The sequence below is a fragment of the Photinus pyralis genome, unplaced genomic scaffold (genome assembly GCF_008802855.1).
Source record: "Photinus pyralis isolate 1611_PpyrPB1 unplaced genomic scaffold, Ppyr1.3 Ppyr1.4_LG5, whole genome shotgun sequence".
In the NCBI taxonomy this organism is placed as follows: domain Eukaryota; kingdom Metazoa; phylum Arthropoda; class Insecta; order Coleoptera; family Lampyridae; genus Photinus; species Photinus pyralis.
In genome coordinates, this window is record NW_022170596.1 from 33,748,945 (window position 1) to 33,774,378 (window position 25,434).

The 25,434-nt window shown below is 36.3% G+C and overlaps 1 protein-coding gene across 2 annotated transcripts in view; it reads right to left on the bottom strand.

Moving 5' to 3' along the window:
• Positions 1–25,434, bottom strand: part of LOC116171531 — a 128,861-nt gene that overhangs the window by 34,752 nt on the left and 68,675 nt on the right. For both annotated transcript variants that reach the window (XM_031488423.1, XM_031488421.1), the window contains one exon: positions 3,887–4,076. In XM_031488423.1, coding sequence (XP_031344283.1) covers positions 3,887–4,076 — 190 coding nt within the window. The remainder of the gene's footprint in view (positions 1–3,886; positions 4,077–25,434) is intronic.

Consider the following 25,434-nt stretch of genomic DNA (forward strand, 5'->3'; position numbering starts at 1 on the left):
AACGATTATTCTACCTCTTCTTGTACGCGAAGAAATGAATTATAAAGATTCTGTTTTCACGAGTTTTTAGTCTAAGTAGCCATGGACTATGTTTTTCTTTTATCATAGTCCATGGCTACTCAGACTAAAAACTACTAACTAATGAAAATTGTTGGCTTTATAGGTCAGATACTGTGTTCTGTTGACGAAAAGTTTTCTTAGCGTAACAAAACGAAGTTAAGGTAACGTGTATGTGCTCGATTTTCCGTCGCCTGTCTGTTCCATTCCTGGGCCACCTAGAGACTTCTGGTTTTCACTAATTGATAGGTGCTATGGTCTATATTTGCCCGTTACTCATCATTTACGTGGCAACACCCACTCTGGTTTTGAAACGTTTTTTATAGTTTTTTTAATTTTTTTTATTTTTGCCTTTTAGGAACGTTACATTTTGTTACTAAAAATGCAAAATGAATTTTCTCGTTCGTGCATTGGTTTGCGCGCGCACAGTAAGTTATAAGTTCGTGACTAACACACAAGAAAGTGACCAAGTGTTTCAAAAGTGGTGGCATTTTATAATGATAGCAAATGGTTTGGCACAGTGATAGTGTAGACCGTTGAAACCAAATTCAGCCGAACCAGCCGAAGTCTCCAAAAGTCCTCAAATTTGCGACCCTCCTTTACTTTTTTTTCACAAATTTATGTGTTTTTTGACAGTCTGACCAGTGTGGTTTTGTAAAAATATGATAGCGTTTTTCCTATCTAATTAGGATATTGTAAAATTGAGTGGTCCCCTTTTATAATTACCAAAAATCAACTTGGAAAAAGTTCAAAGAAAATGTCATAAGTTTCTATGATTGAAATCAGAGAGAACACATCTTTTTCAATTAATTAATTAAATTAATTTTCTAGGATATTACTAGTGGCGGATCATTTGCCATAGCGTTTTGAGTACTAAAACGGTCCTCTATATTTTTAAATACTATCACCATATTAGACTCAGTCTTGCGTAAGTAACGGGCGATCAAAAATGAGCGGCGGCCGAGCCACCTTTGGATTTCGATTTTCCACACAAACAAAAATCCCAAAAGTGACTCGACAGCAACTCATTTTTGATTGCATGGTAGAATACTTTTGTCAGACATCTTGGTTTTATTTGCTGATTTAATTCGTAGAATTAATTTAATTCGCGGGGTCAATCAAAGTCAATTAAATTAATTTTGTTGCCCATTTTGGGATCAAATTAACAAAATCAAAACAATAGCCTCAGACCAAATTTATCACAGATTTTAATAGAGATGTCGTAATGGGCCATCAATCAAATTCATGACGTCATACTTTATCGCAAGTCATATCGATTCGGATGCTACATGTACAACATTCAAAATTAATTAATTCAATTTTCTTAAAATTTTACAAATGCAAAAAATTTGTAGCAGAGGCGGATCCAGGATGAAAATGCTATTTTATGCATTTGCGAGTAAATTCACCACACTTACGTACCAAGCTTTGTTTTAGATTTTAGCATTTGTTCTCTAACTAAGGAGGTGCAGTGAATTGCGTATTCTTGATAACAATCGAACGACAATTTGTTTCAATTTTGGGCGCTATGAGCACTACAATCCATTAGGCTCTTGGAGGGACCCCTCCCGTGGACCCGCCTCTGATTCGTACGGCAAATATTGGACATACTTATGCATTCTTTAAACTAAAACTTTCCCTTACAGGTACCAGTTTGTATGTTTCTGTTCACTTTACAATTACAAATCTTGCAAACACGGAGGTTATGGGACTGTAGCGTGAGACGAGATATCACAGCAGCTGCTAGGAAAGGCCGAGAGGGCGCTTAATGATTGCAACGTGCATGTTATGTTAGGTCTTACCTTTTTACTCGTTATCGTTTGAAGAAAATATACAAAAAGACAAATGTTTTCGTTGTGTAAGAAAATCAACTTCACATCAAACGAATGGTGTTCCTACTAGACAGCATAGGGACAAAAAAATAGAAATACAAGCTTGGTGGTCGATTACCGTAAGTTAATTGCGCAGACGGTAAAATCAGATTATCGGATTTTAAGTTTGGACGAGCAGTTCCAATATTTGTCCGGGAATAAAATTTTAGCAGACCTTGCAAACAAATGGATCCCTGCAAGTGCCTCTAACAGAAAAAGCTGCCAGGAAAACCGTATTTATAACACCAGACACCACGGCAGAATTTCGTCGAATGATTTTTGGATTAACCAATGCTGAAAACTTGTCCAATACTTCTCCAATAATAACCAAACACAGGATTGCAGACTTGACTGAGGAATAGCGGGGCTAAATCAACCCTTGCATTTGATACAACGACTTTTTCTGTTCGCCGGTCTGTAGATACCAATACGCGCACTGGGCAGTACCTACTCCTACCAGTTTGAGATGTTGATTTGATGTCACAGTTCCCATAGCCACTCAGTAGGGTCTGGTGGCGGTACGTCATGCAATATTTTTTTAGGAGTTAGTAATTGATCATTTATAAAACACGTCTTAGAGGGTAGGTACCAGTATTGTCTAATATGTATTCATACACAAAAGATGAATTTGCAATAGCGAGATCGCAAGTATAGTCGAATTGACACAAATAAATTCGGAAGGTGAATACTTTAGTTATCGTTCTCACAGTACGCGACCTTCTTTGGGTTCAGATTGTACTGTAAAGTGTAACTAACTTCTCTGAAATATAGAACCACGCTTAAGGCAAGTATCAATTTAGGAACATATAAAGTGGCATGTCCACACAACTGGGGAGTTATGAGTAATTAAATCTGAGTATTTTTAATCTGCAAAAGTCATGTTTTAGTTGGAATAGGGCCCTAAGACACGTGCTGCCCTCATTTCATGAAAGTAAAAATAATAACTCTGTATAATTTATTTATTTACTAGGTTTTGCACCTATGTAATCATTCTTTGTTTAGGCGTAACTCCCACTATCATGCTTACAGCACAATACATACTGAGATCACATGAAGTATTAGCAGTTAAGATATACAACGCAATTCCTTAGGGTATATATAAGGCCAACTCCGACACTTTATACGTTTAAAAAAAAACGCCAAGAAGGAGACTTAATTCCTTTGACTTGTATTATTTACTCGTAAATGAATTCTGTGATGTTTTTAATGAGTGAATAGAATTTATGTAGATTTTAGTGTTGTTTATTTTTGACCTGTATATGTATATTTGTATTGTTTGTTGTTTGATTTACGCTTGTTAATAACGTTTGGAACTTTATGCATTATTCGACACATCTCTTGTAAAGAATAAACGTGTCTATCTATCTATCTTTAACATCCATTAAACCCCTTTCACATGTGCATCTAACGCTCGTGCAAATTAAATAATGCACTCTCATTGTCATAAACGCAATGTGACTGGTAAACAATATAAGTATATGAAGTAGTTTCCTTTATACGGAAACGTAGGAAACCACTTAGTGCCTGCAAAATGAAATGCAGCACCTATACAATTTTTCATTAACATTTACGTCCTCGTGAAGAGTGGCAGTTGTTTAATCGCGTCCTCAAAAAAGTATAAAAAAGGTCCTTTTTAGAATTACGTTTTCCGATTTACCTAAAGTTAAACACACGCTCGTTCTCAAGGGACGTAGTGCATAATTGAGCGAACAAGCTTAGCTGGAAAATTTGTCAGATGTGGCGGTAGTTAATTTGCAGTATACCAACAACTTCCTTTGCTGGGCCAACGGGCAGATAAAATTTCCAAATAGAGATTTAAATGTCATGTTATAAAGGGTCTCAGATATCTTGTTAGTTTAGTAAGATTATCACGTAAGTAGCTCCACATACATACATTAGAAGAAATGCGGCCCACATGCCACCTTTAGGTAACTTAGTAACAAGGCTATATACTTTACCGAGACAGAGAAAGGTGGGCTCGCCGGCATATTGTGTAGGATGTGCAGGTGCGCGATCCCCGGGTAGCATATAGGGACACTGCTCTTCTACAGATTGACACACGCTGCGACACGGCCGTACACGTAATTCCACATCTCCATGTAGAAAATGAGGCACCAATGAGCTGCACACCCACCGCCGGTATGCTCCCTGAAAACAAAATCTTTATTAGTATGGCATCGATCCTAATTTGATGCGTGCGGTGCAGCTTTAAAGGGCCACTTAATCGCATTTTGTTATTCAGCTAATATTTACGAACTCTCTAGCTATAAAACGAATCGAATTGTCTACAAGATTATATCACCTCAGATTTCTACCGAAATTCAATCCTGCGAGTGGAGACATCTCGATTTTCTCACAGTGGCAGGTGACAAGATAAATTTACCCAAAAAAGAATGTATGTTGGCATTTTACTACCTCCCAAAAAGTAATTAACTATCATAAGAAAAGCGTTGTCACTTTTTCGAAAAAGTTTTGTACAAGCACCACGATCACTCTTATACTTAAAAACGGAAAGTGATTTATTGTTTCGCGTTTATTCGAAACTCGCCACGTTCTAAAGGACAACATAAGAATTGTAAATTTGTGGAGTACCCCGAACGATCCAATTTCCGATACCAAACGCTGCGTTTGTCTATCAATCACAATAAAACGTGACGTTAAAAAACTAAACTATCATGGTTTTCAATTGTAAGTGCATAGGATGCCCGTACAAGTTATTCCCGTCCAAATAGAATTTATGTATGTGTAGGTCTTATTGAAAACAAATATCCATACTTTTTTTCCATTTAACAATCGCGTATATTTTTATAACTAGATAAAAAAGAGACGATAACACAAGTTTTCTTGGCACCATTTCTAGCTTGGCATCACTCGACAAAACTGTTGCATTTACAATGTTAAATGTTATACACGTAGTTAATAAACTCTGCATTTAGTTGTGTAACCAGTGATCTGCAGTCAAATCATCTACTAAATTTTATGCATTAATTCTGACATACAATGCAAATGGGAATTGAAATTGTAGTCATGATTTATTGTTAGATATAGTGCAATAATTTGCGACAAAACTGCTTTCTGAGAAAGTGGTGGTTTGTGCACGCTAAAATGAACGACATGGATCTTTACTGGCTTTTTTACGATCGCGTTCTGATTACTCTTCAAATAAAATTAACTAATATTTACTGCAACCGACCCTACGTTGTCTATGTATCTATCGGGTTTGTAGAGACATGACACTTCGTGTTGCATTACGTATCGAAAATTTATGAATAATTACGTTAATTTTATGGCGGAAACTCTTGTGGCCGTTGAAAGAACAAAAACTGAAACGAAAACACCAAGAAACCAAAATCAATACACCTCCTACACTTCTTAGTCAGGAAATACATACACAGTCGACCATAACTCACACTAAATAACAAATGCATCACTAAAATGTTAATATATTTAATAATAATAATAATAATAATAATAATTTTTTTTTTTTTTTTTTAAGGACCCTACATAACTTCAGACACAGACACAGACACTAATCGTTACTTGATTTTTATCCGTGCGATTAGTTAACCAGGCTAGACCTGAGTTCTCACAAGAAACACCGATCATAATAATAATAATAATAATATATATTCATTGTGCTAGTACATTAAAAGTAATGTTTACACGCGTCATAAAAGCAGAACAATACATATAAATATAAAACACAGAGACTTGCTATAACATAAAACATAAAACGTAAACTCTAAGAAATATTAAAATTTATAATTTAACGTCAATGTTAAGAAAATCTTTAATATTGTATAAGGGGTTTTCAGTTAAAAAAGCCTTTATTTTGTTTTTGAAAATCTTTCTATTTTCTGATCGAATGTGATCAGGCAACCTGTTATAAAACACCGGCCCCCAGTAGTTATGTGCAGCTTGCGATTTTTTAAGTCTAAGTTTCGCGCATACAAGATTATTGCTGTTACGTGTGTTGTACCTGTGGATTTCTGAATGGGCGACCTAATTTAATTTATTTTTATGAACATACACCAAACATTCTAGTACGTACTGAGAAGGCGCTGTAAGAAATTTGAAAGATTGAAAAATGTAACGACAGTCTTCTCTGTATCCAGCACTAGCTACACTTCGGACACACCTTCTTTGCATCGCAAATATTCTCTTCATTGCAGTAGAGTGGCCCCACGCTATTATTCCATAACAAATTATTGAGTGGGCATAACTGTAATAGACACATTTTAAAATCGGTTTCGACACCATGTTAGATAAATGTTTTAACAGATACGCGACTGAAGCCAGTTTTGCGCTAATTCTGTCTTCGTATTGGCCCCACGTCAGTTTCGAATCAATAAGGACGCCAAGGAAATTAATGGATACTACTTCTTTTGACGTTGATGAAGAGAACTGAATTTTTTGTGTTTTACTAATATTTAAAATTAGCTTATTAGCACTAATCCATTGTTTTACATCTAATAAAGCCTTACTTATTTTTTCTTCATTCTGCACGAAATCGGAAGAAATCTAGTTAACGTTATGTCGTCAGCATACAGCGTGAATCTGGCACCTGGACTAGAGAAACAAATGTCATTAATAAAAATTAAAAATAAAACAGGTCCAATTATGGAACCCTGCGGAACGCATAATGTTACAGCTCGACATTGAGATTTTTTATTGTTGTACTGTACAAATTGCTTAAGTAAGATTGAATTAAGTTTATGCTATCCTGCGTGAAATTATACAAATTTAACTTTTTTAACAGTAACTTGTGAGATACCAAGTCAAAGGCTTTAGTTTGATCTAAAGATATAGACGTACAACTTCTACGTGCCTCTATACTGTCAATAATCTGCGTAGTGAAATTAAGAATGGCAGTAGTTGTCGAAAACCAAACTGATTACTGCAAAACAAATGATTCCCTTCCATGAAATCTATAATCCGATTCTTCAGAATCATTTCAAATACTTTCGAAAAAATTGGAAGGATGGATACCGGTCTATAATTAGTAGTTACGTTCCTTTTTTATGAAGCGGCAGAACACAAGCAAGTTTTAACACATCCGGGAAAATGCTGTAATGTAGACATTCATTTAGCAACGAAGTGAATGGTGATATGATTATGTTTATTATACATTTAATTATGTCCAAATTGTGACCGTACGCATCCATGCACTTACTATTATTTAAAAGTTGGGGGATTGAACCTTGGGGACAGATGGGGATCATTTAGGTTATTACTGTCTATATTTTCCACCAAGCTAGATGGAATATTTAAAAACTCTTCATTGAATGTCTCTGCGTCAATATTTGATGGGTTCACATCATTTTTGCAATACTGACCTTTAATAACTTTCCACATGGCCTTTGAAGAATTTTTGCATTTGGAAATAAATGTATCATGAGTTGCAATTTTACTCTTTTTAATAGCCAAGTGATATTTATATCTAAAAGATCGCAACATCAATTTTACGTTTTCACTGCGCGACTGTAAATATAATTGTTGTAAAAATTGTAAGGTATTTCGCATCCTTTTTAAGTCGTTGTTGTACCAATGAACATTGAGAGATTTATTTGTACAATTCACAATTTTTTCAGGAAATGCTATTTCACAAGCCCCAGTGATAGTATTTAGAAACAAGTCAAATTTTTTATGAATATCTCTACTTCTATCTTTTACAAAATCAAAACAACAATTCTCTAAAATATTATTCAAAATAACTTTTCCGTGTTTATTTATTGGACGGTGTTTTCTAGGACTATTTATTCTGATTGGAGCATGATTGAGGGACATAATTGCATGTATTCCGAGATGGTCAGATAACTGGGTATCTATAATATTAGATGAACTTGCATTGCATTTGAAAAACAAGTTTAAGGGATGAAACGGTAATCACCGTTCCGTTATGGATAAGCGCCTGATGAGGACATACAGTTGAACGGCATCCGTAAACTACTTTGCACAATGAATTATAGATATATTATGCATTAACGATAAGGCAATCAATGCAAGTGGCACCGCATTATACCGATTATCAATCTTCATTAATAAGCAATCCGCACCGTACAGGGCAGTTGCTTCAAGTGCTTGGCGGGCAGTAATGGGTAAAAAGACGTGATCTAGTTGCAATGATACCTGTAACGCTTGATTCTACTTTCAAACTGAACGGAAAAATGTGATGGATACTTGTATCACTTAATTCAAATACAATGTAATGGACTACATACCTACTGGTTAATGTAGGCACACTAAATGGAATTAAACCTGTATCATAAATAAGGCATACGCTATTGGCATTATTAATATGATAGACTAGAGAAAATAGCAACATTTCTATTTCATCCGAACCCCTATTACAGTTCTTATACATGTCTAATATAAAGTGTCTTCAGCTTTCGAATAATCGTACGTAGGCACTCGATTGACGCTTTTAAGTGGATCCTTCACAAACATGCCTTATCAGTTGTTATCTCTTTTTACCGTAGAAACCTTCATTTAAAACGCCTTTAACGTAGAGCATTATCCCAGGATCCCAATTAAAAAGCTGTAAAATGAGTTAAAAAATAATAACATTCTTATTGCAAGTTGATGTGAATAAACTAAACGGTTATAAATTATTTAAAAACATGTATCAATACTGTTGTGTAAACTGAAGGAGGATCTCGTTTCTCTAGGTCGAAATAATCCAGAAGGTGAGGGCGAGTCACCGTGTAGTGAAAATTTTGCGTGTTGTCAACGTAATTTCTGGTTTAGGTTCGCATTGGAAATAGCAGTCAGGACATCCTGTATGTAAAATGTTTGAATTTATTTAAAAGAACCTGAAGGAGACACAGAATTGAAAAATTTGTTATTGCCATTGTATAATGTTAGTGTTTAATTGTAAATTTAGTAATTGTTTAAGTCATGTACGTTTATTCGTTGTACTTAGCGAGTATCATAAATTTTAGAACGCATAAATTAGGCGATATTTCATTGTAATTTCAATCAATCAATCCATCAATCTTTATTTATCCGTATATCATAAATAGGTTCGACGGAAGATAAAAGTTGAACCTGGCCAGATGCTTTGTAAATGCGTTATCGGACAAATGAATTTACTTTATTTACTAACAACGCCATGTGCGAGATAATGAAGGCATGAGTTTATCAATACGGGCGATGATGCCGTGTTTCGATAATCGCCGTGAAACAACCAGATGGAACGGATAAGTGGAGATGGCTTGACCTTAAAGTACGTAGAATATAAAAAAAACTGACTAGCACAGATACCACCCGGGCACCTTTGCATGCACGATGCTGACCTTTTATGTCCCTTGTGATTTTCTAAAATATTTTACTCATATGATTCTTTACATTTTTCCGTTTCTTTAAATTCCTCAAATATTCCATATCCACATGATGCTTCAGATTGTTGATATTCTTCTATGGGCGCTTTCGTTCCTCCGAACCCTTCAAGTTCAGGTAGATAAGATTGTTCAGATTTTGAAAATTCTGTGAATCTTAATTACTGCATATCCATCAGATTCTTCGTATTACCAAATCAAGATAAAAACATTTTATTCTTAGGCATGTTTAGTTTACAAAGGTTACATTACCCACTCCATATTAAAGTCGGCAAGTTATCAACATGTAAACGTAGACAAGAACTGTTTATACATAAACTGCCCATCCGTTTTGATTTCTAGACTAAGTAATTTACCCCTTTCTGTAGGTACTTACTCTATACAATGGTTTTTTCCCAAAAATTAATTATGAACTTAGAAAGCTTAGGTTAGGAAAGCACATTGAAATTTTGAAAGAATTAACGAACTGGATAAGAAATACTCCATACACTAGAAGCACACTGCAAACTGTTAAAATTGTAGGTGAGAGAAAACAAACCCCCAAAACGGGTCGGGGACGTTTCATACCCAGACAACTCATACTCGGACGACTCATACCCGGACACCACATACCCAGGACAACTCATACCCAGGACAACTCATACCCAGGACAACTCATGCCCAGGACAACTCATACCCAGTACAATTGGTACCCAGGACTATTCATACCCCATGATAACTCATACCCAGCACTATTCTTACCGACGATAATTCTTACATAGTGTGCGCCATACCCGGGAAATTTTACACATGTGGGCATCATCTCGGGACACGTTTGTCAGCACCCGAGGGAATAGCTACCGCATTATATACTCCATAATATACCCCTTTGGATCCTCAAAGTTTATTTATATTCAACATGTGTAAGAACTGTTCATTTTCCTCCCCTCATTATTTTATAATGAAAATTTGGATCAACTGTTAAACTGTGAAATGTAGACTAAAAGTGGTCATGTTTAAAATTTCACTTGAAGTAATTCAATTTTCTTTACTTTGCTTTTGACCGGGATTTCATTATAAAATTCGGTTAGCTGGAGCAGGTACTTAATCTCAAAAGTCTAACTACCTACCTTTTAGGCATAATATTAGAGAAAATGGAAAAGAATAATGCGGTAGATATATAGATAGAGTTATCATGGGGTATGAATAGTCCTGGGTACCAATTGTACTGGGTATGAGTTGTCCTGGGTATGAGGTGTACTGGGTATGAGTCGTACTGGGTATGAGTCGTACTGGGTATGAGTTGTCCTGGGTATGTGGTGTCCGGGTATGAGTCGTCCGGGTATGAGTTGTCCGGGTATGAAACGTCGCTACCCGCCCAAAACAATCCAATGATAATTCTGAAATACTCAAAATAAATTCTTGGCGAAAGGTGAACTTAAGTGTATATTGGGCAAACGAATAGATTTATAATCACGTGACTCATTTTAAATGCAATCATTGAGATAAATCTGAGTTGCACGATCATTGATAATACGACTTCAGTTAATTAAACAACTATAAACAGCGAATTCGATGGCTATGGAAGTTTAGAAATTTGCAAAATCTCTCTTTATTCATAAAAAAACCTTAATACGGTATCTTAAATCAATTTGCATTTGTTTTTTTTCTATTACCGCAGGAAATTACCTTTAGCCGTATGACTTTCAGTAAGCACTGCATTGGTTTGCGCCGTTAGAGGCTAATTACACGCAGCGTAACCTCATCTTATAGTTAAAAGTTAAAATATTGATCCGTCTGTGTAGGGGTGTTTACTTTAATTCGTTAACTTTTACTGTTTGGATGTATAATCACAGGAAGGATGCTTAATTACGAGCTCAACCCTTCATATAGTACCTATAGTGTATTAAGTTTCGGTGTTGACCAATTTACATCCCTGATGCCTGGGTTTATGCTTGTTCCCATGAAGTCCAGACAGTAGTTTAATGCTAAACTTGCCCCCTTTTATTTGTTAATGTATCGTTCTAACGCACTTCTGTGATTATATAGCTAATTATTAATAACATCTGTAAATCGACACGGGCCATTTAGGGATCTTTGCAATTTTGCTTCGCAAAGGCGACATCGCGTACAAAATTCAATCAATAAACTCATCTTTACTTTTGGCAATTGTCCAATCACGTAGGAGAACGGAGGACGCAGCACATTTATTTTCATTTTCATTTCTGCTTAATTATTATGATAACGTATTAACGTTCGCTTTTAATTCTAAAACATTATAATGGCGAAATAATTATGATTATAAGCAAGGTTCAACGCCAACAAAAAACCTGCTAATTATACGGTCGTTGCCTTCACGTAATGCTTTATCTTCCCACCCCAAGCCCTCGCCCTTACAACTACCACCACAGAATGGCTTTATAGTTAAATGTTTCATGATCCTTTTTAATTTTCAAATTGTGGGAGTATAATAATGATATTTAATCCCATTTTTACGAGAGAGCACAATAAATACCTACATATTGTGCGGTGTCTATATCCACACCACCTGAGGGGTATAGGCGGGACTTTCGAGGAGAAAATGCGCAAAGTGGAAAATGAGCTACACATGTTTTACCTATTAATTTATCAGAGTAGAAACCAGTACCTATACGTTACTATAACTTCACCTTTGGCCGAAAGATTTCATTCCATCATTTTCTCGTTTATACCTCGGAGGGAATGAAAAATATGAAAGTGGCGAAATAAAGCCAACTTAAAATTCTTTTGAAAGAATTCGCGATAGAATTTTTTTTTTACTTTCATTTGAAAATCGGCGAAAATTAACAATTTCACTTTAAAGTTATTAACTTGAACCATTTCCAACACTCATACCTAGTTGTCATTTTTAGCTCAAATATAGACTTTAAGCAGGTAATGTAATTGCTGTCAGTGGTGCTAATAGCTCTAATATTCACAATAACGGAAATGGTAGAATGGTTTGTGGCACATGTTAGCTGAGACGTTAAATACCCCCAGAAAAGACCACTGCATGTCTATGAGCGTGTAGAAGGGCTTTTTTTGTACATGATGCTTGAAGATTAGACTGTGTGTATTGACTTTACAGTGAGTGATAAAGCTAATAACACTGTGCAGTGCACTTGGGAGTGACTGGAGCTATGAAAACGACGCCAACTTTGACCACGGAGGCGCTTCTGGGACTACAGCCTTTACACTTAGCGGTGGAGGCAGAGGTTTAGAGACTCAGATCCTGACCTTTTTAACGAGACTCCTTGCCAAAACTGGATCTTCTAAACTCCTAAAATTTAATCGAGGCTAGATTACGAAGATCACCGATGTCCTTACGGCTTACGAGGCCTTGGATGGTCACTTGCACAGCATTGTAGGAGAGCGAACATGCAGATTCTGTGGCGAGGCAGATGCAACTATCGAGCATGTGGTTTGTCACTTTGACGCCTTGATCAGCTACAGACATCAGGTTCTTGGCGACAGTTATCTGGAACAGGGGAGGATGCAACTTAAGATAAACAAGGTCTCATCCTTTATTGAGAGGAACGAACTCTGAAGCTAGTTGTGGAAGAAAGGGCATTTGGTGTGCCTAAATGCTGCCTGGTCGGTCTCCGCTTATGAATAGAATAGAATCTTGTAAAATAATCGGCTCTATAGCTTTTTATTTAGAATAGGTATTGAAATTACATTTTCGTAGCAAGGCACCAGAAGATTTATCTACAATAAAATTCACTTAGAAGAGTATAACAAATCTATAAACTTTCCTTACGCTCACCAAACACGATAGAGACGTAGAATTTAAAATCTACAGAAAATCAACGTGTACCACTGATCATACCATTCCCCAAAAACAAAAGCAACCTCTTTTGTGTTCCTCCTTTAATAAAATTACTCAGAAGCAAGGATTTTAAAAGGGCCGCGTGTAATAAAAATTAAGTGAATCTGCACTATGCCGGAACTCACTTTGCTTTATCATAGAGAAAAAAATTTTTAGGCTCGCCTGCTCAATGGCTTGGATTATTTATTTATTTATTTATTTTGCCTATATTTTTGAGTGGGCGGGGTTTCAGCCAAGGCTGCTCTACCAACCCAACCCACTATACATTTACAAATATCAATGCCCGAACCCGGATTCGAACCAGGGACCCTAGCACCACAGTCCAGCTTCAACTGAACTGCGCCACACGGGCCGGCGTCATTAGATTATGTTATCTTAGTTAGGACTGTACGTGATTCAAATTGCTAATTTGAGTAATGTGAAAAATGCAATGCAGCCTAGCTAGCTCTCATTGAATCGGTGCAGATGCAGAAACAAAAGAGAAGGCCGTGTTTTTTATGAATAAGTAATCATCTTGTGGGAGATAGTAAATCAGAAAGAATATAGTAGGGATCACTACGGAGAGTATCGAGGGGCGCTCCTGCTTGGGCTACAAGATTTAGTACGTGGTCCAAGAAGCTCATGATATTCTTGCGTGTAATTAAGACGGAAGTTATTTTGAAGAAATTCGCTCTTTAATTTCGAGAAAGTTAGCCACACTGTTCATCGCGAGAAATCTAGATAAGAAGTGGTCCGAAAACAATTGTGCTTTTTGAGTTGGTTGTGATAATATACGCGACAAAGCAATTGCCAGCAAATCTTCAGTAAAATTAAGGGACGTACCGGGAATTAATTACTGTGATTAAAGAAAGTGCGCCATATAGGAATTTTTTTTTTTGTATAGGTGGGGAAATGCTCCTTATGCACACTCTAGAAGGAAGTTCCAGAGTAGTGTGGGGCTCTCCCATTTGCTGCGAATACCCACTAAAACCCCACCTAAGGCTTCGGCTGCTGAGGCCATTTGCCTATCACCCATTTTTATTACTTTCTATTACTTTTTTAGTTTTTACACAGATATAGACAAGTACGACGAACAGGAACTAAGCAACATACATACATACTAATATCACAGAATATCACATTTCATTCAAAATTCCAATGCCTCGCATAATATCACAGATTATCACAGATCATTTAAAATTCCAATGCTTCGCATGAATCCCAACACACCTCGACAGCGATCCTGACTAGCAAAATTTGTTTCCCATATCACACTAATTTTAAATAGGTCACGCTCATTTTGGTATGTTACACAAACACAAAGTATGTGCTCTGGTGTTAAATTGATACCACATCTATTATACAAAGATGGTGCCTCACCCTTCAGCAAATAACTATGCGTGAGAGCAGTGTGTCCCAAACGGAGCCGATACAACTTTGTCGAGTGCAGACGTTCCACGTCAAGTAAAAAAAGTGGTCCTAGGTTTGGTTTAATTCTTCTCAAAGATGTATCGGCCCGCGCCCATTGCTCCTGCCAGCGCTCATTTACACAGTGCTTGACAGCCACCTTTGTGAAATCTACAATGTTATCCTCTTGTAACTGTAGCTCCTCCATGAATTGTCTTGCTCTTTCACCTTGCGATTTATATAACCGTGTAGGTCTAGTTGCATCGGTAAGTAATCTATAATTTGGGTGTTTATCATTTTGATGTACTTTCAGGTAATAGTTAACTATTAACTGCTTTCGGCGAAGAGCAAGCGGGAGAATATTCGCTTCCACGTTGAGAGCACAGACGGGACTCGTTGGAAATGCCCCAAGGGAATATCTAATTGCTAAATTTTGAATTTTGTCCAGCTTACTTAGCAACGTGGAATTAACTATAACACCCATAGTCAATACGTGACAGAATCAAGAAGGGATTTAGGATGGGTCCCCCATTTCAGGTGTGACAGTACTCTTAACACATTTAACGATTTCCTACTTGAAGTTAGTAGGTTCTCCAAATGTTTGGTCCATCTTAATTCCCTATCAAATGTGAGTCCTAAAAATTTAATTTCGTTCGGTACACTTATTACTTGATCATTTAAGAACATAACAGGATCATAATGAGGTCTACGAAGCCTACAAAAATGCATTGCTTTGGTTTTTTCCTCAGAAAGCACATACCCTACTGAATTTGCATTTGTAGCAATTTGGTTGATGGAACCTTGTAAACTACGCACTACACTACCTACAGTTTTTCCGGCGAGGCAAATCATGAGGTCGTCGACATACAGACATCTGTCAACTGTCTCCGCAACTCCTGAGGCTATTTCACTTATTGCAATTGCAAAGAGAGAACAAAAAGTGCTCATATCGGTATCGAATTTTCGGCGAAGTTGCATAGTGGAAATAAATAACTATTCTCCTTCTATTCTCGATCGGCCAAGGATATCTTTATAATTAAACGTGTCATGTGTTCCACAAGGATTATTGAAAAGTCATCTCACTAGTAAATTGTGACAGACAAAAATCTCGTGAAAGTGTCTTTGCCATCATTAGAAATTAAATTAGTAAACAAATCTGTTAGAATTGACTGTTCTCTGTAGGTTAAACTCGACTCCACCATTCCAAACGGGAAGGTCGCGTTAACGCTGTATTTTAAGGGAAAGCACCATCTTCGAAGAATTGGTATATTCTCAATATAACCAAATTAATCGGGTATAGGTATAGGTGTTGCCTGCATTCAGATATCTAAAAAGGAACGAAATAAGTTTAAGTTCGAAATCCAGTAGAAAAGGGAGAAGAAGCAAGTTTCGATTATTTAGGTAAAGAAAGGGATGCAACCAGTGCATATCCATAGAGATTTGGATTTGACACGAATATTTTTAACAGTTCGGTAGGAGTAATGTGAAAATCGTATAATAATTAGCTCAAAAAATAATTGTGGTTCTAGAAATAGTACCTCACTTTTGCTGTTAATGTCTTGACGGTTTTGTTATAATTTGAGGTACTTTTTAAAACACGAATAACATTACCTTTGTACATTCCATGAATTTATTACAGTCTTTCAAAAATATCATTATCAAGGGGTCTTCAGGAACATTTCCCCCAAGCGCTATAATTATTATATTACTGAATAGATAACCCTCCGTGTTTAAAGATAAGGGAAGGTATTTTCATTATTCCAGTAAATCTGATTCATTTTTGATATACTACTCCATCAATGTCGCCTTCCGGTTCTTTGGATTGGATCCTTGCTTTGGTAGTTGCAGTTATACGTTGTGAACATGATGGAAATTTGCTGCGTTTCATATAATTTTGGAGGAAGGTGGTTTCTGGAGCTTTCTAAATGAAAAGTAAAATTTTCCTATGCGTGCTAAACTCCTCAATTGCCAGTTATATGAGCGTAACTCTGTCTGTTTAACATAACAGGATTTCCGTTAGGCAATTATGCTCGTTTACAAATTAACTCTAAGGTTCTGGAATTGCTTCTTTATCCTTAAACTAGCCCGATTCTTGCAAATTATAGAACATGTAGGGCTGGTGCTATATTGGATTGAATGCAAAAAATTCTCCACTTTCAATTATGTAAACATTACTAATGATGTGGTTTTTATTTTCAAATTAGTGCAACTTTATAATTCGACGTGGTTATGTGGAGCTAAAATGTCAACAGTTTAACGGAACAGTAGTACATTGTGGAGACCTTTAAGATGAATTTGGTCAAGTTATCACACTTGACATAAATTGTCTATTTCCGCGACAAATTAGCGCGTCAGTTTGGTAACGAGAATCTAGATGCGTATACCTCGGCGACCGACAGTGCCAAAGTTATTCATGAACTACGGGTGCCTTACTCGGAGTCTATAATAATAAATTGTACGTTTATTTCTAACCTTAAGGTGTAATAAATCAAACCTTTCAAGCATTGAATTTTGAGGGAAATTTCTCTCCGGGTAGTAACCATCACCTCGGAACCATAAATATTTAACAAAGTGACGTTTATCCGTTCATTTTTGTACTTTTTCTACATCGTACTCAGCGCTCTCGAATTTCGATCTTACTCGGCTTACTAATGGCATAAAGCAAGTGTTTTCTCATTTGAATGAGAAACCAGACATAATGCCTTCTCTAATAGTTTATCATATGATTTTTTCACTGCGTTTCCCAAAATTTGATTAACAATACTGCGATTCAAACGATAAAAGGAGATTGAGAGATAAGCAAGTGTGAATACAAAATAAAGGGATTGTTTTAATATCCAGATAAAATCAAGCTTTGGTGACTAAATGCAATTGACCAGTTATCTACGCGACCCTGGCAGATTACAAAATTGTGAGAAATAAAATATTCGTTTTATCATGCATGTGAAACCACCCTGATGAATACTTCAGAGGCCAAAGTAAACACAACGTCAGTAAAATTCTGTATAGTCAACTAAATATGTAGTCACTATGAAATTTAATAGAGTTATATATATCGGCAAAGGGCATACCTTTTGTGACAGGACGCCTATACGTTCCATTCTTTGATTTTACTCCAATTACTCGTACAATTCCAATATTGCCTGGAAATACTTCCATAATACGACATAAATGCCATTGAAAGGGTTGCTGAAGGAGAACTGTACCATTGTTTATAAAGTATTTAAACTATCATTGTGCCAATTTTAATCGGGTTAGTTAATGTATTCCACGTTTTTCGTGTTTGCATCGTATGTAACTCAATGCGCCAACGTTGGCAAAAATGTTGCACTTGCACTATATGATCAATTAGTTGATATATTTGATATATATCTTCTAATACAATAATTGCTGGCAATATGTCTAAAGCAGTAAGAGTTAGAAAATGAGCCGATGTGAATGCAATGGGCTGAAGAGAAAACGCACAATGGTCGGGAGTTAAAGAGACATTCAATTTGAATTAAGAGAGGGTTCAATTCTTCATATGTCAATAATTGATCTCCAACAATTTTAAGTAAATGCGACTTTTTTTTCGACTACCATAATCCACCCATATGAGGAGCTCCAGGAGCTATAAAATTCCACTGTATCCCCTTTATAATTATACTACGCTCGGCTTCAATTTGAGTTTTAAAGTTTTTCAACCTAATTAGTTCAAATATAGTATCTTAAGGGACTAAAGTGTGTGCCTGATTGGTTTCTTCTAAAATGTCTGAGGGAATGTTTCCTCTATATCACTTTCTATTTCGATATTTTCTGATGAAAAATTACAGAAACGACCAGTACCACAGATTTAAATAGTATATTTACATTTGTGCCAGTGCACAAGCTACTATTTGTACCGATAAAGGCAACATAACTTCACCATGGATACATCCTACATTTTTTTAGCAGTCATCTTACTGTAATAATAATTATCTCTGTTAAATTAAAGTTGAGGTACTAGACTAAATCATATGTATAACCCTGGAGGAAAGTACACATCCCTCCCTTGTGTGATTACTAAACTTCACACGCGGGAGGGAATCTTTAACCTTTCATCCCTTGTTATATAAATAGCTATTTATTGAGATTTAGCGCCTACAAAATTACTGCTTCTATGTTCTATCCGAGTATAACACGGAACATAACCCATGTCGAGCTAAAAATCTTTTAAAGGCTTCAATGAAATTAGATGTAGATTTAAGATTCTCTCACAGTAGTATTTATAGATTTGAGCATATTACGCCATAACGCCACATTATAATAGCCTTGATTCTCTCAAAATAGCAAGTAGTTTTACACTCACGTTTGCTACTTTGTTATACAATTTGATTCATACCTTTGTTTCAAAATATCTTTTTAAATTGTTAGTAAATTGAGAACATCCCTAAAACCTCATTACTGCTCAAGTTTGGAAACAACTTTTTCGAAATTGAGCATAAATAGATGAACTTTTATAACTTTTTAAGGGATGACGCGTCAAAATGTACCCGAACATTTTAAAATATCTACATAAGCATCCCAAAACGATCATGCTCGACCACGTTGCGTTATATTTTAAAGACAACTAAGCTTGAAAGCTATTTTTAGCACATTTTCCCCTGAAATTGGGTGCGCTATTGCAGCTGCTTTCTCTGTCCGTCTGTCCAAGACTTTAAGTACTACAGTTTTCAATATATTTCGTTCGTTCTTTTTGAATTTGGTTTGCTTATTTATCAATATATTTTGTTCAAATTTAAACCACAGATACTTCTAGTAGAGGCTAACATTTAGCATATTCTAACATTTGGTGTGTGCATGCTACGCAATGCTAACTTTGTAAACATTTCGTTGCAATTTTAACCATAGGAGGTGCTTCCAGTAAAGAAAAACATACCGCATTTAGTAAAAACCAAATGTGTCTTTTTGAGTTGTGTTAATAAATAATATATAAACATCAGGGAGTTTTCATTATTATTATTTCCCTAGAGAATAACTATTTCCATCCCTATTTTGTAATCATAAAAACGGACTTTTATTATGGCGAGTGAATAATAGCTATTTATATATAATATTAAGTACATAAACTGGGACTTTATGGATAAGTCGGTTATTTGACCGAGCGAGCTTGCGAGCGTCAGCGAGGTGCAAATGAACACGACAATGCCACCTAAAGCCTATTTATGGACGTGATATATACAAAGCTATATGTATGGCTGCAACAAACTTTAAAGAAGAAAATTATTTGGAATTCAATAAACGATGAAATCATATATCATTGGCAACAGATGTACAGTATTTGTCAAGTATTTCTAAAATACCTTGGATCGACAGCTAACTACTTCTGTCAACATTGACAGGTGGCCGTTTTACTTTATCATTATGGACTAGGTCATAATATTGCAAATTATGGTCGCTAATTGCGACTGTAATCACTGTATTATCAAGCAGTAGTGCATCATTTTTATTATTGAGTTACCCGTTGGTCAATTAGAAATTAATTGTCACATTAAAACGTTTACCAGTGCCGTAGAAGTTCAATTTTATTTATTTTACATAGGTATAGCAGTTGTTAAATGGACATTTTAATAGGTTTGAATGAGTCCCTAGTTAACAGTAAGGTGATCACCTTAACGGCAGGGGTAGATAAAGTGAAACAGATGATTGCGAATGCTAGTGACATCTGTCAAGTGGGACGTGGACCATTTCGTGAAAGTTAAATAATTAACATCTTTCACTTAAGGGCGGCCGTACACGGACAGCTCGAGCAGTTAGCGACTGAGCGACGTACACGGACCGCTCGAGCGGTCGGCGTCGACTGCTCGAGCGGTCGGTTGTTGGCTGCTCGAGCTACGCTACCAACACCGCTTGAGCAGTTGATTTACCACAGTCGGGGGGGGGGGAAGCTGTCGACTGCTCTAGCGCAGTCAACGGCTCGAGCAGTCGGTGTATGCCTCGCGACCGCTCGCGCGCGGTTGACGGCACGATGGAATTTCATCATGCAGTTGACGGCTTGAAGCGTTCGCGACTGCTCGAGCAGTCGTGTGTACGGCAGCGAATGAATGACTATAGTGCACCGCGCGGTCGCGGCTTTAAGCAGTCGGTCTCAACTGCTTGAACCAGTCCGTGTACGGCCGCCCTAAGAGTTAAAATACCCAGGTAAAGTGACAGGCGGCAGGAAAAGTAAACTGGCCTGCTTCCGTCATGGAAACTAACATTTTCCTGACATAAAGTAGGCACGAAAATGAAGGATTCATGACGATTTTGGGTAAAATCTATTACATTACGTAACGAGCGTTGAAAACGAAGCTTTTCACGAGTATAAAAAGTCGCTTTCAAATGAGTCAGGCGTACACTATTTTTTCTACAACTCTCCATAGGTATAAGAGAAAAAAGTGTTCAGTTTTTTTGAAACTGTTTGTTCATTTAGTGAATGGAAACAAGCAGGTAAACAGTTCATTGCTACAGAGTGACCCCAGGCAGGGTAACTAATGCATTGATGTTTTTTTAGGGTTATTTCTCAAAGAAAATTGAATTTCTTGTATCTTACTTTCATTTAAGTATTACCTAGCCTAGAGTATTACCAATCGACTGGCAGTCCACCTGTTTACCACAGTTAGTGCAGTATTAATTTGTTATTTACTTTTACTATAGGGTCACTGGATGTAATTGTGATAGTTGTATCATAATATATCATATAATTATATCATAAAGTGTGAAAATCAGACATGTAAATGTCAACTCAGTAACATATTACAATCTACATAATTCAGCATAAACACATTCGGAAGATGTAGGGTGAAATGTGAAATTCACATTGCAGATAACATGCATTGTAACTCAGTGCATAGACATTATACCTACGCATGTACAGTAAGGGAAGATCGAGAAACTACATTTAGAAGTTATTTCAGTGTTTAAAGGTAATCGATTGGACATATTAAGGTGAAGTTTGTAGAACAAGAATAAGACACAAACTTGGTTCGGTTACAAATGTAAATGTTTATGCGAAGTTGTGTTGAAGTTTTCCATTAGGAGTTGCAAATTGAAATAAAACTAGTATGTTCCTGGAGTATATTATTTTCCATTTTCCGCAGTGTGCTCTACGTTGTAAGTCTAGTAGTGACTGCGATCACCAAGAGAACTTTCAATGAAGTATAATCAGTAGTGTAGTAACAATCCTTACTACACGATAAGTAGTCAAATACTAATGTGACAATGTTTAGCTTAGGGATATCGGTAGTTACTTCATATACAGTCAATAAATTATTCCCTAATAAAGAGATAATCAAGTCAAATTTGAAACTTGCACCGGTCATTACATAAAACAAATGAGTACATTAAATTGAATGCTTTCTACAACGGTCTGCTTCTGCACGTTGTAAATAAGGGAGAGCATCCTTTGTTAGGTCAGTCATTTTGTAGAGGGCGCATTCTACTTTTAAATGTGAATACGCTAACGAGCGCTTCAAAAATTGTGAGGAAGTTCTTGCTGAATATCTTTGGAGATCATTCAGTACAATGCGGATTATCAACCTTTGTGCTTTAGGAAAACCAATAAAATGCATCTCAAGTGCATCAACGATTTCTCTTGTTAACCACGTGACATAGGAATAATGAAATCAGGAAGGATCGACAGACAGATACAAGGTAATAAGGAAATATCTTACAAAATGTCCAACGATCGATAGGTACACGTTATATGCATGATTTACTTAAAAAAATAAAGATAAAACCACGGTAATCAAGCATAAAACGCGGCATATAATTTAGTGCCGTTATAAAATTATGCTAAACTTCTTTTTAAAGCCGAGTGATCCTCGGCGATAAGTTTCGTATATTTCTTTTTTGTAACTTACATCGTGAATCATCCATTCTATTGAAGCATTTGAGCAAATTAAAACCGCGTGAGACAAGGTAATCTTTTGTTTAATATCTAAAAGTTGTCAAGCTGTTGAAAAAATATCAAAAGTTTATGAATATCTTATAAATTACGAACTGAAAGAAGGAATTAAGGCGCGAGAATTTAAATAAAAAATTAAGTCCGGGTTAAAGGGTTTGGTTTGGTAAACCTTCAGGCAAAATATTACAATCAATCAAAGCTAATGGCCGAGAGAAAAGGACCAAGATAAATTGTGAGCTAAGCACCGACACCGGAATCCATTAATTAATTGTGTCTGTCTATTTTATTCGCTTACGAAGATCTTAATCAACGCCGTATTCTTATATTTGCTTATATAGCTAACAGAGGGGTAGTTTTATTTATTAACCGAGCTTCAAGCTGACTTTTTCTTATTGAGCTTGTAAGCATATTGGCTGATATTGGTAATAGGATAGGTAGCAATTAAGTTAGCGAAGTAAATATGAATTTCGATCGAAATCGTACGATATTTCTTAGGCACTCTGCAATTTCTTTCACTGCTGAGACTATCCTTTACCTTATACCTTTTAAGAAAAATGAAGTAAAAATGAAACAGTGCCAGGTTAGTTCGATTCGAAATTGAGTTCCCCTAGGCCACAGAATGTCAAGTTCAAATCTGTGGTTCAAATCTGTGGTTAACGTGATCCACATTGCACACTCCACTGCCGATCGAAACTCATATTTCAAAAAATTTCCAGACTCTACTCTTGCGAGTACTCTTCTGTGAGAAAGAGAGCGTGGTAAATTCTTAAAAATCCAACTGGTCCCGCGGAGGGGGTTTAGGTCGGGTCTGACTGTGAACTGTGTTCAGCGATCGAGTTGGATCCGTAAGTCTAAGTCCCACTCCAATTTGCACCCTCCAATGAATTATGGTTTTCGGAAAATTTAGAAAAAGGTATACGTCAAATTTCACAACTTCACCTCCAATTCAAGATTATGACTCATTCCATCGCTTTCCTATTAGGATTAGAACGTGAAGTACTGTACTGATACATGATACAAATGTTTCAAGAAATGAGTTGGTAGCGCAGTGAGTTGACAAAATTCTATTCGGCTCCCTAAAAGTTGCCACAAAATTCGGAACACGGGGGGGGGGGTCTGATCTGTAGGAGCAAGGGTGAAAAGCGTAGACAGTGGTTGAAAAATACTGCCCAAAAATCTCAGGCACACGTGAGCGAGAGGCACGAATGAACGGGTGAGGGTCGATATCGATTTAACGCTAGAGCAACACAACCCTTGGTGATGCCTGGTTTGTGTGGCTGTGAACGACACAGAGGGAGTTGGGAGAAGGATTTTAGTGGGGGCCCCCTACATAGGTATCCAATAATAGAGGGCGCGTTAAGGATTTCCAAATTCCCATTTAGGGCTAGACTCCACTTAAATTTGCCGGTGCAAACGTCCATTAGACATGGATAGAATCGTGCTGTACCAAAGTAACAAAAAACTGTACAGTTTTGACGTTTCATGTTATAGCTAAACCATCGAATTGACCCAAATTTAGTACATATATTTTATACACCACTTTACTAAGAATTGAAGAACTGAAAAGTTAGGGTTTATTTTAGATTTAAGATGTTTGTAAGTGTTTTTTTGTACTCAGTGCACTAAATCAACGTGTTTTGTCATTGATTTAAGGCACTAAAGTGCAAAAACGCGACGCGGGACAAAGAGGGACAGTACACACTGAATTGTCAAACACAATTTAATGATTAATGGTTACCTGTATTGTACATATTTATTCTTGCACCATATTTTACACTTATTATACCGTTTTCCATATATCTTTTTGAATTTGGAAGGCAGTAGGTTTCCTTATAGCTTGTTCTTCAGAGTTTTAAACGATCATTTGTACACCGTAGTTTTAAACTAGAATCTTTAAATCAAACTGACATTTATCGTTATACGGTCACAATTTGACATTACCAGGTATATTAATCCTACAATCAACCAAATTTTTTCTTTCAAATTTGCACTTTAACATTGAAATTGCCGTAGCTGATTACCGGAGTACAAAAAATAGCGTATATACCACAGGACTAAAGTGGCCCTAATCCCTCGGGTGCTTGTTGCCCGAAACGTAGTTGATCTGCACCCTCGGGATTAAAACACACACTTTAGTCCCTCGGTATATAATATACTATTAAATTTTGCCAAGTGTGTTTACAAACCCCGTAAATTAAAAATCCCTGGGAAAGTAAATGCAATTAAATTTTATCTGTGAATCTGTGAACTTTTGAAGAAATTCCTAATGATGAGTGGTGAAGTATTGTGTTAGTCCTGAAGATATCCGTGACTGTTTAGGGTTTTGTAGCTTTGTGTGAGTCATACTGGGCGACGAAGTGATTCACACAGCATTTACCTATATATGTATAAATAAAATATACGTAACAATACGACAAGCAGTTATATTTAAAAATTTACCATTAATGTTAATAAAATTCCTTCAGCTCAATGTATTCACAGATTCACTCAAGTGGTGGAATAACTGTGTAAACAGTTCTTTAGGGCAATCCTACATTGCGCAGCAGCAGAGGACGTAATTTCTTTAATGTTACTTGGTAAAGCATGTTTAAAAGAGTAGTTCTTTAAAAATATGCAGTTCTATGAAGACTTGGGTACATGCACGCTTTTTGACGGGTGATGTATTACGGAACAAAAGCCGATTGCACAGTGTCGGTAGAACGTGTAAATTTTTAAGAGAAACTCCGTTTTAAACACCCACATTTGGTAAAAAGTAAAATTTTGTCTACAATCGTGCATAGTGGAAAATTGTCGGAAGGATCGGAAAATAAGCAAAGCATCTCTTGTTGTCAATGTAAGTTTTTTTCCTAATTCAACACCTTTATCTACAAGAATGTTCGTTTTATGAGGTTAGTACTGTGTATTTTTATTTATATCAAATTAAATGGTCCAATCTCTTTAAAAACCTTTGTCATGATTAATGATTGTAGTTTTAACAGAAGAAATTATTAAAGTAAAATTTGATTAGTACGTTCTTAAAGAATTTAATCTTAAGCCTTTTGTATTACATGTAAT